The 16,593-nt window shown below is 41.5% G+C and overlaps 1 protein-coding gene across 5 annotated transcripts in view; it reads right to left on the bottom strand.

Annotated features, from left to right (window-relative positions):
- LOC141928213 (contactin-4) overlaps positions 1–16,593 on the bottom strand; it is a 343,764-nt gene that overhangs the window by 49,820 nt on the left and 277,351 nt on the right. For all 5 annotated transcript variants that reach the window (XM_074836062.1, XM_074836060.1, XM_074836064.1 and 2 more), the window contains one exon: positions 13,900–14,050. In XM_074836062.1, the coding sequence (XP_074692163.1) occupies positions 13,900–14,050 (151 nt within the window). The remainder of the gene's footprint in view (positions 1–13,899; positions 14,051–16,593) is intronic.

Raw genomic sequence — 16,593 nt, 5'->3', positions numbered from 1 at the left:
GGCAATTGCATTATTTATCAAATTATTTCTATTTCTATTACATGTCTTTGTAGCAGTTTATTACCTTTTTAATAATGCTTCCCATGCAATGAGGCAGAGACTGGGATTATTAAAATGATCTCATAAATGCAGTATTGGCCATTGGGCTATTTCAGGAAAACACAGTGTAATTTAGAAATACTCACAGGTTTGGCTGAGAGGGAGGACTTACTGCTCAGAACAGAGCCCTCCCCAAAATCAGGGACACCGGTCACGAGCACCTGCTCGTCACTTGAAGAATGGGCTGGTTCAGAGTATGGTCCACAGCTAATAATTTCTGTGGCCCTGGAATGCTGTCTCCATGTGTGACTACAACCTTCATGTTGCGTAAATAAATAACAGTAAGGTCAGAGCTTTCTGCTTCCGAACATTAATCCCCAGTAAAGTATATGCCAAGGTCAAAGCCAACTTCTTGGGGCTGCATTCAACACCATCGATGGTCCCTGGTGTGCAGGGAGAAGAGGGTGAGGGGAGAGCCCTGATCCTAACCCTCGCCCAGTGCCTTGTCACACCATCTGAGACTTCCCACCCCACAACAATACTGGCCAAAAACTCTCAGCATCCCCCCATAAGCAAACAGGGCTTTCCAGGCTTGAGCTTCACCCTCGTCATGTTACCCCAGATGCTTCTGAAAATGGGTGTGAAAGGGACAGTGTCCACACAGCTACCAATGTGGGACATCAACATGACCTGAGGGCTATGGTCAGGAGAGCAACATGAGCAAGGACGGGACAAGTTGGGTCTGTACCCAACAGCTGTTTGGGTAAGTCTGAGTGAAATGCAGGACAACAATGTCTGCTGGATTGGCATTACAGTGGTTTCCATTTGATTATCCACCTAAACTCTACACATCTGCAACTTCTTGTCTGGGACCTGTTAGTTTTGATTTAGATAACCACCTACAGCTGCTTTGGTACTTATTTGTCTATAACTACTTGTCTTTTCATGGTTCACAGAAAAGCCTGAGCTAATTTAGAGCCTCAGTCAAAGCCCATTTAATTCAGTGCATGTCTTTCTCTTGGTGAAAGCAGGCATTAGATAAGGCCTTCCTCATCCATGACAACTGGCAGGTATCTTAACAGCAAACTCCCTATAATTAATTTTCAGGTAAGAACTATATTTGCTCAAAATAAAATGAGCTAAAATCCTGTTGCATTGAGTTGAGTAGAGCATTACCCACAAGCTTTGCTAGAGGTATATTTTAAATGGAGCTAAAGAGCCTGAGGATGAAGTGTTTGAACTCCTGAGGCTGTGTGTGACACTACACAGGGCTGCTGGGGTCTCTGTCATGGGAGTGGTTCTTGTTCTGTAAAATATATATATATTTTGTCCAAGGAAAAACACTGGCTGGAGAAGGCCAATGAAGGAGGAACATCACCTTTGCAGCATTTTTACTAGCACATCTGAGTCATGAAGGACACCAGGAGGATTACTGCTAAATTACAGCAACTGTGACTTGGCTAGACATCTATGGTGTGCAGAATTTGGGTTTATTTGGCATTTTCTGTGTTCTGGGACTACAATAAGAAAGCACAAAAAATTAAAATGAATCTTTTGGAAGGTCTTCCTAGGAAGAATACAAATCTTGCTGCATTGAAAAATACAGAGTACTACACTTCTTTTTCTTACTTAATTCTTGATATTGATTTTCAAGAAAATACTAAGAACACTTCTTCCAGAGATGTGAACTGTTGTGTGTAAATGTGTTTTCATTTTAGGCTTTTCATTTACAGGCTTGCTAAGTATGAAGAATTAAAGGTGAGGAGAGTATGAATTGCAATTCTTTCAGATTATTATAAAAATCTGTAAATGTTATTCTAGAGAAATAGGGGCCGCCTTGGCAACATCAAACAACATAACTCCGCTGAATCCAATATCAGCTTAAACCAGTCACAGATCTTGCATCCTAAGTTCTCCCACAACTTTGTTTTGCGACAAATTGTTTATCTGCAATGATCAAGCAGTCCAAATAAATAATACTGCATCCAGCCTATATTAATATCTATAAACACAAAAGCTGTGTTTTGTCATCATCCTCCCTTTTGTCCGTAGATTTTTAAGACAAGTCTGGAAGTGCAAAACCTCATCCTAAAGGAGTGAGGTGGTGGGAGGAAAAGAAGGGAGCATTTACAGCTATTAGGGACTTCATGTAAATTGTTTAAAGATGCCTAGAGTCATAATTCAAATATAAAAATATCCCTAGGTTATCAAAGAGGAACAGTTCTCTACAAAATATCTTTCTTAAGGGATGCTGATAACGGGAAGAAACAAATGAAAACCAAACACAAATACTGCTAGGGACCCTGAAGGAAACCAGTAGGCTGTGGTGAATTTCAAATAATAGGAACCTTTTGACTTCTCTCCCTTACCGCTCTTTTTTCACTACGCATGAAATTAAAATAAATACAGTACGAAAGACCATGTCATGAAAATAAATATTTGAGGAAGCAGATTTGAGTAAAGCAATGGAAAGCTCGTTTTTACAGCTTTCATTCCTGAGACATAAGGCAATGATAATTTGAGCTATATGGGAAGATTTTGCAAGTCTAGAAGGGTCCAATGGCGCAAAGAGACAATTTTCCATTGATTTTGGTGGGAAATGAAGACCATCCCCCATGGGAAACTGCCCTTTTAACACAGCACTTCAACTTCTCAGTTTATTTTCACAAACTAAGTTGGCCATTTCCCACAAACCGTGAAAGCCACGATGGCACTGTGAAGGATGGGGGTGCTCCGCACACACCCCGGCAGCCCCAGGACTTCTCCCCTGGCTGTTGCTGGCGGTGGTGGAGGGGAAAAGCACACTTGCAAACTGCCCTGTGAAAGGCTAAAACATCCTCTTTATGCACGATTACCCGCCCAGAGCCATGGTGTTCCCCACAAAGCATTCTCTCACACTTGGAGGCAAGTGAATCTTGTGTAGAAAGCAGCTGGTGCTGTGAAGCCACTACTGCATTCAGTCTACCTAATGTTCGGTGAAACATTTGCTGTGCTCATTCTTGCAGGGCAGTGACTATAGCCAGAGGCAGGAGATTAAGTGACTTCTCCCAGTCTATAAAGAGGGACAGCGGCAATCTGAGGAATCAAATTTGGAAGCGCAGCCTCCAGTCACCCTCACCAACAACTCCTTTCCCGATGAGGACAAGCCATCACCCTCTACCTACAGCAAATGCTTCAGAGGTTTGGAGAACATGAGCATTAAAGGAACCTCCACTGAAGCTCATAAAAATTATTCTCTTATGAGAAAAAAATCCGTGCAAGATTTTCTGTGCATCAACTGCTGACACAAACCATTTCTGGAAGCATTTTTGAGATTAGAGCAGAAGCAGTAAATGCATTCTCAGCTTATTTGTTCCAGCTGATACCACCCGAACAGAAGCCCAAAGGCATAGTGTTTCAAATATAACACATCTTTTCCTCTAGTTTCAACAAAAAATGCCCACGGTACAAAGATAAATTACCCACTTCACTTGTAATTGACATTAACATAGATTTGCAAGATCCAAAGACACATTTACATCACTTAAAAATGATGTTTAAATAATCATCAAAAATATCACGAAGTCTGGTAGGTTGTCTAAAAAGTTCATTAGAAATCCTTTTTTCCCTGTAGACATGTAATTATTTCCTTGGATTTTAAGCATGCTTTTCTTAAAGTCTGGCCCTAACTGTAAAATCATTACCTTCTCACTCTTAATCATGGAAATATCCAAGAGAAGAAATATTTGATAATAATTTTTTCCTTCAAAATGCTACAGTCTTACTAAAATCATTATTACTATTTTCTTCAACTGGAGGACAAGTATGAACCACTCATCAATTTCAAATTGCATTTAGGAGACTAATTACAGGCATTTATTTTTGAAAGCGTTGGCTGCAGCTTGTGCTCACAACAGAGAGAAACCTTCCTCACTGCTGGAAGCCAGATCCTGCCGCCTCCGACACAACAGCACTGCGGGGAGGAACTCGTTCTTTCCTGGGGCGTCTTTACAGAGAGGGAGAAATAGTTTGTAGCTGTGTGCACGGTACCTAGAGATGAATTTAATAATCATAAAGATGAGACACCTCAAGCAGGAAAAGCAGCAGCTGTTTAACAGTACACAGTGAGTGACAGCATTTCTGTTAAGGATGTGTAAACACGGGACACATCTTACTGTGCTCTGGAGGTCTGATGCTTTTGGATGTTTCATCCTCTCCTTTTGCCTGACTCTGCAAGCAGGGCTTTATTTTCGAAACTAATACACAAGCACCAGGATAAAAGTCTGTTGGCTTCTCTAGATAACTTAGGTCACCATGAGTCTGATCAAACCATGGCTGGGTTGTGGTCGCAAGCTCATTCCAGCAGCAGCAGTGGCAGCAATGATGTCCTACATGTGTATCACTGAGTACTACAATAATACCACGCTGAAAATAATCTGCTGGGAAAATAGGAACAGATTGCTGATGTTACAGGAGACTGTGTCGAGGTGTGAGAGAGTCTCATTTCTGGAACACCAGCTGAAACTTGGCGTAGGTTGGGATTCATCAGCATCTCAGGTATGCTCAACAACAATTTGTGGCTGGTTGTAGGAAATAATTTCCTAGCTCTACAAGAGCAGATAAATGAACTTGCAAATTTTAGGAATCAGCCTAATTTCTTTACACATAAAAAATAAAATGGTACTGAATCTGGATTCTAGATATTCTTTAACCCTTCTCAGATCACCTTTTGCTACAAATATTTGCTGAAGAGCAGAGGGAAAAGACAAAGCAAGAATGAACTGCAGTCACTGACTTACTACCAATGCTGCAGAGAGGTTCAATCATCAGAGACCCGCTAAAGAGAAACAGATGGACAGCTAAGCTTTGTGGAGAGGCCATTTAGAGGGTTATGCATACAAGCATATGATAAGTATCTCGAACTACAAAGGTAACAAGATTTATTATCTTTGCCAGATACACACAAAGAAAAGAAAACAGATCCATGTAACTATCCTCAAGAAGCAAGGAAAAGTTAGTGACCTACTTCTAACAGAACTATGGCAAAACTGACTGGTTTTCACCAGCGGATTTCCAATCACACAAATCAGTGGTTTTTACTGTTAGCACACACTAAACTACAAATGTTTAGTGTCAAGTTGACAGACCCACATTCACGTGAGCTTATGTTAAAACATACTGTGACCTTCCAGAACAACACAGAGCTAAAACCAGCTTCTGCTGGGAGACAAACAGTCCATGAAGACAAGGCCATCAAGCCTAGAATGACTGCTTTCCAAGACCTCTGACCATTGAATCAAGTGGTTTCCTGGTTCATTTTAGTTCTCTTTTTGCAGAAAATTGGTTGAAGTGAGTTGACGCGCCAGTTATTTAAGATGTTCCAATGAAGTAGAGCCATCTTCTGCCATTGTCTCTAAAAACTAAGATGAATGCTGCATTGTCAATTCAAACTTCAAAAAGCTATTTGCAGGGTGTCATTTTTCATTTTGCCTAGGCAGGATGTAATGAAAACCCGACAAGTTATTGATGGTTTGGTTACCTGTCTGCCTTAAAGAAATTGCACAGGTGCTTTATTTAAAAAAAAAAGACAGTCAACACAATTAATGCAAAACAATGATAGGAAGCATCCTTTGAGGTTTTATTTTCTGCTGAAGTGTCACTAGACTGTGTGTCCAAAAGCCACTGCTGGCAATTCATCTCTCAAATAATCAGTATAAAAATATTACCATGGTTTGTACTTTGGCACCAGACTGGGAAAGATGTGATGTCTGTCCTATTGCCATTTTCTTTCTGGCTGTTTACGGTAATTAACCACTAATTAGGAAGTTTGAGGCAACAAATAAAAAAATTGGAATTTATACAACTTTTTAAATTCAAGACACACTGAAAGAATAAAGAGAAAAGCCTTTCTTTTCTTGCTGATTTCACAATTTTTTCTTCTCAAAATGTCATAGCATTGAAGTGAATAGGTTAAAATTCCTGTTACAAAAATAATACCTGAGGAGTCTGTAAACCAACAACCCTGGTGAGGAGGTCCTTAGGATGTGAACTCTCGAGAAAACCATGGCTAACCTCTTTGAGAGAGAAAAGTCTTTCTGAAAGTTTTGAAATGCAGAAGACAACAAAAAAATTAGCTGAGAGCTTTCTGCTTTTCCTTGGCCACCATCACTCCAGCCGCTGGGAGGAGAGGCTGCTGCTTTGGGCTTTACCCTGTGACTCCCACTGACTTTGTGCCAGCCTGGGCACCAAGGACAGGAGGAAGAAGCTTGGCTTCCCCCAGATCAGGACTTCAGCTTCCTCTCCCAAGCAGCCAGCAGCGCCTGCGTGGGGCAGTGTTCTTCTTTACGAACAAATTAACATTCACTGCCCATATTAATAAGCCTGCAGGCACAGCTGTGCATTAACATATCTAAGAGGCTTTTCAGCTACAGCTGCCTGGTGCCCTACAGCCCCGAGCACAGGGCTCTGGATCTTCCTGGTGGGCCCCAAGCAGCAGACCGCACCTTCTTCTGATGAGGGTGGGATTTTGGGCAGCTCTGGTTGGGTTTTTGATTGCGGATGAGTGCAAAGCCCTCATTGGAGTCCCACTGCTCCTTCCCAGTCTCAAGTCCTCATCTTCTTGTCAGAAGTTACCAAGGCACCAGACTCCTAAAAGTGAACTTACCCTTCTAGATCAGCTCTGACTGCAGACTACGGTGGAGAGCAGTAACAAAATACCTGGAAAAATCTGGACCTAAATTACTTAAACCCTGAAGCACATAAACTTTCAAAAATGAATTGCGAGCACTTTCTGGAAGTGCAGTTCTCTCTCCTGAATGTGATTTGACAAGGTCCAAGTTCACCAGGCACTCTTTACACTTCCAAATGATGCTGTGACTGAATTCAATGGGTAAATGCCACTATATGCTGCATTTCTGTGCTTTTATAGGTCTTCATCTAAAAAAAATATTAAAAATCTTCCTGCTTTAAGCAGTATGGCTTTGTGTGTGCGAGAGTGTGCTCATATATCATGAAGCTTGTCAAGACTGTAAGATAATGGGACCAACTGGGAAAATTTCCATGAAGATAGTGAGCGTGCCTGGAGTATCTAGGTCAGATCCTGCTCTAACAAAGTGCACTATGAGGGTCCCTTTATACAGAAACTTGTTTAATTAAGGTAACAGATGTTGCTATTATACAAGTCCTAGTGAGTGGCTGTTTAATTGGACACTTTCATATTTTTTGCTACCAGCACAGAACATCATTTGTTTTTCATGAATTTCCTTCCTTACAATTAAACTGTATAAACAATGCATGCACTGTATATTCATAGAAAAGAAACAGCTCTAATGATGTAAGGGCTTTACATGAACAAGAACAGGAGAAGAGCAATTTGTTTTGGGGCTTAAAAGTACAATTATTTTCCTGTCCTAGACTAAGTACACGTCTGGTAGCACGGTAAATGTGACTTCCAATAGCTTTAGAAGAACATTAGGAATGAAGACCATGTACATATTTTAAACATTCACTATTTCAAGGGAATACACATTAGATTTTGACGTGTGCAAGCTCCTACCAAGTGCATGAGATAGCTGACAACACTGCCTGCCAGCCCCACTCCCCTCCTCGCAGCGATGCCCCAAAGCACCTGGAGAAGGGCTCCTGAACACAGGGCAGCCACTAGAGCCAGCACTAGCTCAGACCTAAACAGTTCACCCTGCGGCAGTACCATGGCCTGTCCCCATGCTTTGGCTAATCAATACATCAGTGGGTGGCTGGCTACAAACCACAAGACTGGCAGAAGTACAGTATTTCCCTAAATAAATGCTGTCTTGGTCTACGCTTGGGAAGCAAGGGAGGAGGAGTGCAGCAGGAAGCCATGGTAGACAGAGAGACTGAAACTTGCCATCTCCCTCCTTTGCTCTTGAACCATACAAACGGTTCTGGGAAATTACAATAAGTCTGTCTGAGAGACTGATATCTAGTATGAAACACTCTGTCAGAAAGAAATACGTGTAATTATTACCATTATTGCATGTAAATTAAAGTCATTTCTGTAAGTCAAAGCCAAGCATCTGAGAAAAGAGGAAAGACTTGCAAGGAAAGTGATGTAAATCTTGCATTACAAACAAGCACTTAACCCCTTCCAACTACTCCAGCAAATATATCCCTTGACTAGTTCCATGAGAAATTTTCTTAAGATACTCTAAGAAAATGGCCTTTGGTGGTAAGTTATTAAAAGACAGTTCAATCTGTGCAAAATACCCCAGTTTGTGGGTGCAGATCACAGGATCAGTCTCAGTTCTAACGTTAAACCCCAGCACTCCCACAGTCAAGCCCTTGGACATTGTGCACCTACATGTCAGCACCTGCAGATTTGTTGGGCTGCAACGATGGTTTTTTGCGCAACGAGGGTTTTTTTTGTGAGGTACGGAAAAAAGTATGAAAATTAAGAGAGATTTAATTGTTTTAAAATGAACTGGTTTAAATTAACTGCTGAATTAACTGGTTTAAATTATTTTAAAAATGCTTCCTGATCAATAGTTCAAAGAGAATTACAGTTCCATTGCAGGACCTTCCTCGAACAGTTCAGAGCGTGGGAGCAGCTGTGACAGAGGCTTATTTTAATTTCAGCTGGCAGCATTCTGCATAGCTCCAGGATTTGTCTCTAATCACGCACAGCCCGATTCTCCCTCCTGCACCCAGGCAATCTGAACGAATGAGCCAGCGACTACAGTGACTTCTGATTTCCACCACTGTGAGGATGAACTGCTCACACTTGCAACCGAGTGCAGTTCTCTGTGGGAGCCGTGCCGTAATTATGAAGAAATTGAAAGGTTTCTGTGATAAGATCACCTGAAAATAAAGGTTTTAAAGCACTAGTCTCAGCAACAAATTTATCTAATGTTGTTGCATTAGATGTAATTGAATTATTATGAGAGGATTAACAAAATCCTGCAAGAACAATCTGACTGCCGTGACCTCCCCTCCTACTCCTGCCAATGAATATATACAACGTAATGCCAGGAAATAATTGTCACAAATGGGAAATACTGCAGACTGGAAAATGCTTGGCTTTAGGAGTTCAGGAGTTTAAAAGAAAGTCCTCCATTAAGGACTTGCTTTCATTCACTTCAGTGTTTTACAGGGGTCATCAATTACTGGAAGTTTTTCCAAACTTGTGGATAACTATGGATTTCTGTTTTATATTGGTAAATCTCACGTAAAATTACCCTCTACCTCTGCAACTCCCACCGATATCTAGGAATGATTGATTTGGTTTCTGAGACAGCTTTGGACCAAAGTATAGGCACAGTTCGAATCATCTGTCTTTCACATAGTGTAATAATTCCAGAAGACCATGTTTCTGTATATAATGCTTGTATCGTGCCTATATCCTATCTATATGGTGCCATAGATTTTATATCCAAAAACTCACTTGACATTGACAACATTACTTCATAAAATCAGGGGGATGAAGACGTAAGATTATAAGACAAAAGTGACACTGAGATTTAAATAAACACTGTAAGTCCTGGTTCTACAGTCTGTGCACTCCTCACTCAAGGAGTTTTGCCTGGTTTTGAATACCAGCCCTCCTCAGGCAGCTGGGCAGTGACACTCTGCATCTTGATCTCGCAGGCTTAAGTCCAGTATCACCTCTGAGTCACACTGATGTAGTTGGGATGTGAGAAAAGAACCTATGTAATGGGATCCCAGCTCTCCAAAATCTCTTTTCTCCTATTGTTGAGTCAGAATAAAGAGATCGGAGGTTAAACATATCTGGAGATATGAATACAGGAGAACCAAATAGTAAGTGGAAAGCATTCTGAACTCAAATCTTTCTCTCTGATGAACAATCTGACACATCCCAAAGATGCATTGCAGTTTTGCAATGACCAGAAGACACCACTTCCACCTTGAGCTCCCACAGCTTGTTGGCTTGTGAAACGACTCCCTACCAGCTGCAGATCTCAACAACTGGCTCAAACTTCCAGGTTATATGCGTAAGAGTGTATCTTGAAAGGGTAAAATCATTTCTGCCTGAGAAGTGTGCTGGGGCAAGTGGGTCCTAAACACATACTACTGCCTCTCTGGTGATGTAGCCTGCACAGCTTTATGGTGACCATTCCCATCTAAAAGGTATCCCCTGTTCCTTGAGCGAAGGTTTCCCACAGGGTAGGTGTATTTTATTCATGTCTCCTGTCCCAGTGGTGTGAAAGGTGGGAGATACTGTGGCAGGCAGCAGACTCAGCTCCTCTTACTCTACCAGTGGCCCTGTGAGGCTGATTTGTACAGAGTGGCTTTAATAGCCTGAAGACCTTTCCCACAGAGTGTAACAGCTGTTTTGCACTGAAATCTGAAGGGAAGATCAAGGATAGAAAATTATCTCTGTATCTTTACCCATATAGAAATAGTCTTTATTTCCAAGCAGCATTTGCAATATATCTGTATCTGTGCTATAGCTGTTTCTATATAAAATTTACCTTCTGGAGTCAGGCTACTAACATTATTTTGACTCTGTTAGGCCTCCAAGGCAGGATTTCCATTATTATGGAGATGAACTGCCTTTAATGACTGCAATAATATAATTGTACCCCAAGGCAGAATTTCTAATAACACAATTCCACAGTTCTCAACCACCAGTAAGAGATACCTTCAGGGCATGTTATTCATTAGGGGTGCAGTACACACTACCTCAGCCTCCAGAGAAGAATATGAAACCTAAAACAATAAAGCTCTTTTTTTCCATGGTAGTCACTGCTCTCTGGGCAAACATTGAACACCACACTTAGTTTTGCATCCTGGACAGCAGTAGCCTCCTGAGCAAGAGTCTCGTCAGCAAAATCTGATGCACACTATTTCTGTCTGCAGCAAGGAGTCCCTAGCATTACACTCCATCTGAAAAGTCACACAAGTCCCAGGAGAAATGCTTGAGCGATTGCCATGGTAGCCGTCAGGCTGTACATCAGAATTCAAAGCAAGGGCTGACACATTAACGTTGTTTTTAACTCCACCTGGAACTGGAAGGACCATCTATATTGATTAACCTTCACATGATCAGGTTCAGTTTGGGGAAGTATCCAGATGTTCAGGTGACTCTCTGAAACTCGAAGGACTCTCTAACATCAGTTTAACCAGAGATTTCATTTATGTTTCTTCTCCCATGCCTGTCTAAAAGCTCTGTTTTCTGCCCTAGATGAAGAGATCTCAGCAACAGCTTTTCTTGGCGTCTTTCTTCCTATATTTCAACAGCCAAGAAAGCTCTTGTTTGAAGCCCACGCATAAGCGTGGGTGTAGAAGGTACTAGGACTAGACTCCAGTCAATGCTGCTGTCCCCTGGGATGGCACGAAGGAGGTAACATTTCAGCAACCGAAGAAACCAGAAATACAGCAATGTTAAGCAGAGAACCAGGCACTTGGCCTCTCCTGCCCATGAAGACAGACAGCGCTGCTGAACAATGCCATGATCATACAAGACAATGTAATTTCCTAATTAGGCATTTCACACAGTCTCCAGGTACAGACTGCAAGGATGGTGTGGTTAATAAAGGCAATGGCGAGGATTCAACACCCTTGTCCCCACAGGAGACACAACCAACTGCGTATAAGAACTAAATAGGTCCAACTGCCAAGTCAACAGAGCAGTGTTCATTAAGACATTTTGCCAGATAGGCCCCACTGGATGATCTGGCTGGCGGAAAAACCCCTGGGCTGAAGTAGCAGAAAATTTCACACCTGCTTGGGCACATTTCATGTCCGGTTTCCCATCCAGGGCTTGGTGCCCAAGTGGGAGGCTCCTGGTTCTGGCACGGTGTGCTCAGCAGGAGGAGTGGGGCAGCAAGCCTTCTGCTGCCATGAGCACCAACGCCTCAGTCTTGCTGCGGTTTGCATTTCAGCTCAACACTGAGCTGCTCAGAGGACTGTGTTGCACTCACAACCAATCCTCCCAGCCTAAAGTCTGCCTGGGCATGGGGACTGTGACCGGCAAACAGCAAGGTATATACTATTTAGCAGATTTTTATGACTATACCTGCCTCTTGCCTATATGCCTCTGGACAAGGTCAGTCAGGAAAACGCTGTAGGTACAGCCTTACCCTCCTTACACACGTGTGCACCCTTCAGGGTGTTCTGGTGTGGACTCCCTCATGTCTACAATGGTGCCACTTTAGGTGAGAAGGTTTCACTGAGGGGAAATAACAAGTGTCTCCTTTCCCCAGTTGCCTATCTTCACAAAACTCTGAAGAAACCTGCCGTTTTTGTGGTCTATCTCTTCCTCTCCTAACCTTGGTGGAAACCAGCTGAAACATCTACAGCCAGTTCAAATAACCAGTTCAAATCTTATTTTGGAAATAAACACACAGGCAACCCGAGCTACCACCTAGCCTTATGCTACCAGTGCATGAGCCACATTCCCTTGGGAAATCAGGACCCAGGGGTTTCTGCTGTATTACAGCATCCAACTTTTAGGTAAATTTGCAAATGAGAGAGTAGCGCTAAAAAGAAAATAAAATCACTTTGCTCTCAGCGTTGCACAGCAGTGACCAAGCAAGAAACACAGTGTGCACATTTCTTTCTTTTCCTAAGCCTTTGCTCAAATAAACTAATGCTTCCTCTCTCGCTCCTGAATTAAAATGAGGAGAAAGAACTGTGCTATGCCTAGGAGAACAGCGTCAGAGAAAAACAGCACATTTCAGCTACGGACTGTGCCAGCGAGGACGGTGAGGCGGATGGAACGTCATGAGGTTGACACTCCAAAACTTCCAGTATTTAATACTTCCCATCCTTTGCACAATCTTCACCAGAAGAGCAAATTATTTTAGTTTTAAAAATCAATACACCTTGATCTGTTATAACTTTGACCTCACACAGCTTTGTATCCTGGCTGCTAGAGGAGGCTCTGTGCAATTGATCACCCAACTCTCTTTATCCCAAGAGGTGAAGCCAGACGGCCCGTAGACGATAGCTTTGTAAAGACCAGGTAACAGGAGATAAATAAGTCTGAAATAGGTTGTTTGTTATTGTATTCATTGGGCTCTAAATGAACTACAGCTTTTTGCATACTTGTATACAATACCATAGTATACATTTCAATGTACATTACAGGCAGGCAGGTTGAGTGGAACAAGACTAGACTTTCCAAAATAAAAGAACAGCTCTAACAGGTTTAAGCTTTTAAAAATAACAATTTCCTGTACTTTGTGGTTTTTGACCCTTACTAACAGGATGGGAGTTTTCCCATCAATCCTAGTGGTGCATCATATTTTGGAGGACTGTCAAGGACAGCTCTCCAGGTCCCGCTCTCAGGCTCTGTGCAAGCAAGGACAGGTAACACAATCACACCTGTACAGAGTCAATAACAAATCACTGCAAAACCATGCATGCAAATTTAAAGGTAGGCTTCTACTTTCTACTGATGCTCTCCTTTTGAATTAAAAAAAAAAAAAAAAAGAAAAAAAATGAATTGGGCAGTCTGAAAAAGCCTCCTCCAAGTCAGGCGTTAGGACTGCCACATTAATTACTGACCTCAAATAATTCCTGTCTGTGGGACATTGAGTAATGTACCAGAGCAGTGTAATTTGCAGTGGAGGGTTTTATCTCCTGGGAAATTTTTTGAAAAACAATGGCTATTTAGAGCAATGCAGAGGCAAAATATTTGCTTTTTGGAATGTATCTTTATCACCTTCTTGGCAGGGATGCTTTAATAGTACACAGAGACTGGGATGAACACAATGTGAATAGAAATCTCACCCCCAGCTCCTTGAGATTTAACACTAGCTGTTTTCAAATTTATTTGCAAGTCAATTTTGGGAAGCTATAAATGACAAATTTGGCTTTCATTGCTGAAAGCCCCTGGGTTGGAGCAAGCTAATGAAAGAAATGGTTACTTTAAGACGTTACCTCTCATTTTCTCTTAGGATGTCTTTTCCTTTCTTCCAAGAATAAGTAGGTCTGGGGGAAGCTTTCGGCTTACACTCAATGATTACTTCACCACCCACTTTAACAAGAGTTAACTTTTTCAAGAGTGTTTTGGAAAAGTCTGGACCAATGGCTGAAAGAAAAAGAAAAGAAAAACTACATCAGAATTCCCTCTGGAAAAACCAGTCAGGCTGTTTTGAACATTACAATATTCCAGGGCTGTTTCTCACCTGCAATTCCTAAATGATATGACTTTATGAACTATGTGCATATATGGGGGGGGCAAACAGACACCTGAATGCTTCAGCTCTTGACTTGTTTAGAAATGCATGTTCAGCTACAAACCTGAGAAACCAGTAACCTTGGCAGACAGCAGAAACCCAGCGTCACGCATAGCTTATTCGTGGCAGCACCTCTAAGAACTACACATGCATGAACTGTATTAATGTATTGCCTTTTTTGGTGTCAAAACAGCATGATCATCATTTTGTCAAACACTGCTAAGTGCAGAGCAACAGCATATAGGAAAATTGTCACAAATACAGAATCCATGTAATTAATCAGAAATGTTAGTATTTCCAGAAAAGTTGGTATTTTTATGCTTTATATTCATAATTGTTTCATAAAATGGCTCTTTATTTTAATGCTATAAAGGTGGGAGACCTTGACACAGCCAGGTCTTGAACCAAGTAAAACAAGGCAAGACTTAAATAGGCACCAGGGTACAAGTTACTCTTGAATCTTTTCCCTCCAAGGCATACACTTCTATTTTGTGAAAAACAGTCAGTAATTCATTCAAGCAACCACCAAAGCCCTGCAGACAGTCTGCAGCCTGGTTGTAAGGCATGCTGGGAAGGGAGGAGATAGTTTGGCATCTGATTCCTGCCTCAGAAGATTTTTAATGATTTATTTGATGGGACCTGATGACAGGCGGAGCTTTGAGGCGGCTGCCTCCAGACTGACTCTGGTAGTGAACTCCCCAAAGACGACCAGAAGGTTTTATTTATATCAAGTGAGACAATTAATTTTTTCAATATAGAAAGCTCAAAGCAAACAGGTGAGGCAGCTTAAGGGTTCTGTGAACAACTCTTGCCTTGCTCACTATGTCTTTGCTGAGAGGAGCTTGCTTTCTGACAGATCCGTGGCAGCAAACTGCCCAGTTCCCTCTAATTCTCCCCATCTCTTTGCTAGCTGCGTGCCTGCACCCTGCGCCTCCTGCACCATCACCGTATTCCCTGAGCTTACAGCATTTTCTTTGACTTACTTTCTTGTTGCACCCTGGGAGAGGAGAGTTTAGATCACCATGCATTGCATCTTCTTGATGCTCCATAAAATGATCTAAAGCTCACCTGAAGCAGCTGGGAGACAAAAACCTGCTGTGTGATACAGAAAGCAAATTCATTTCTTAGGGCATCTCATCTGCCTCAATTCTTCTGGATATTGTTCCTGCCACAAAAGAGTTGAATAAAACATAATTCTACACTGATAACGGGATGGGCTTTATGATCGAATAGAACTCGTCTTCCACTTTCATGAATCAGAGTTCACTAATCTCTGAGCTGTCTTGTCTTCTATGTCTAATCATAGACGGCTGACTTCATTTTAGCATAGAGGAAGACATGGCATTATTAAAGACTATAAAAGAGCCATCTAAAAACCAACACTGGCTATGTAAAACATTTCAAAATTAAAGGAGGCATCCTGAGGACAACTTCCTACCAATGCAGTCAGAACCAGATGGATTATTATTTATATCATATTATCATAATTAATACATTATCACATCTGGAAATAATTTCTCAGATGATTGTCCAAAATTTATGAGCAAAATAGATTTTTGAATAATCCTACTATTTCCATCTCTGTAATGAACAGTTTAGACTGGGTTTTTTGCAAGTCATTTGCTACTTCCTTCTCAGTCCTGCATGAGGTAGAGGAGTTGCACGGCATGGGTTTTATTCTGTGACATTCAAAATGTTGTCATCTGACATTTAGAAACTCTGGGCTCAGCTCTCAGCACTACCACAGCTTCCCTTGTTTGTAAAATGAGGATTTTAATGACTTTTTTTTTACTCTAGGCCCACCCTTAATTTTAAAATCTTTTTTTAAACACTTAGCCTGAAAATTCTTCAAGGCAATGACTGCATCTTACTATATGTTTTTACAATGCCCAGCACAACAGGATCCTGGTTTTAGCTGAAGACTCCAGGCAATATAATTGGCAACAAAAATAGAGAAGAATCACTCTGAGAAAAGCTCTGTCTGTAATTTTCCGTTTTTCCTTTTCACTTAACTTTGCTATGTCTCACTTGCTATTAGCGGTGTTTAATCATTCCAAGTGCTTAACTTCAGGACCTTTTAAAATAACCATTTTTATACTCAGAAAGATCTGTTTAAAAGCTAGTATTTCTCAGTGAGAGCTCAGAATATTGACCTCCTTGGAAAACTCTAGTGAAAAGGAAAACATGCTGTTTTTCTTTAAAAATACGCCAAATTACATCACAGATCCATAGAAATTATTCTGCAGCACACATTCCAGTACTTTTCACGTGACATACAGAAGCAAGATTGCACAACCCAAATGAGAAGTCAGCCAAACACAAGTTATCTGGCAGGTTTTTAAGAGCAGGGTCTCTAAGGTCTCCACTTTTTGTGCAGACATGAGGTTGGCCCCGC

The sequence above is a fragment of the Strix aluco genome, chromosome 11, assembly GCF_031877795.1.
Source record: "Strix aluco isolate bStrAlu1 chromosome 11, bStrAlu1.hap1, whole genome shotgun sequence".
NCBI lineage: Eukaryota > Metazoa > Chordata > Aves > Strigiformes > Strigidae > Strix > Strix aluco.
This window is presented reverse-complemented; position numbering and strand designations above follow the sequence as displayed.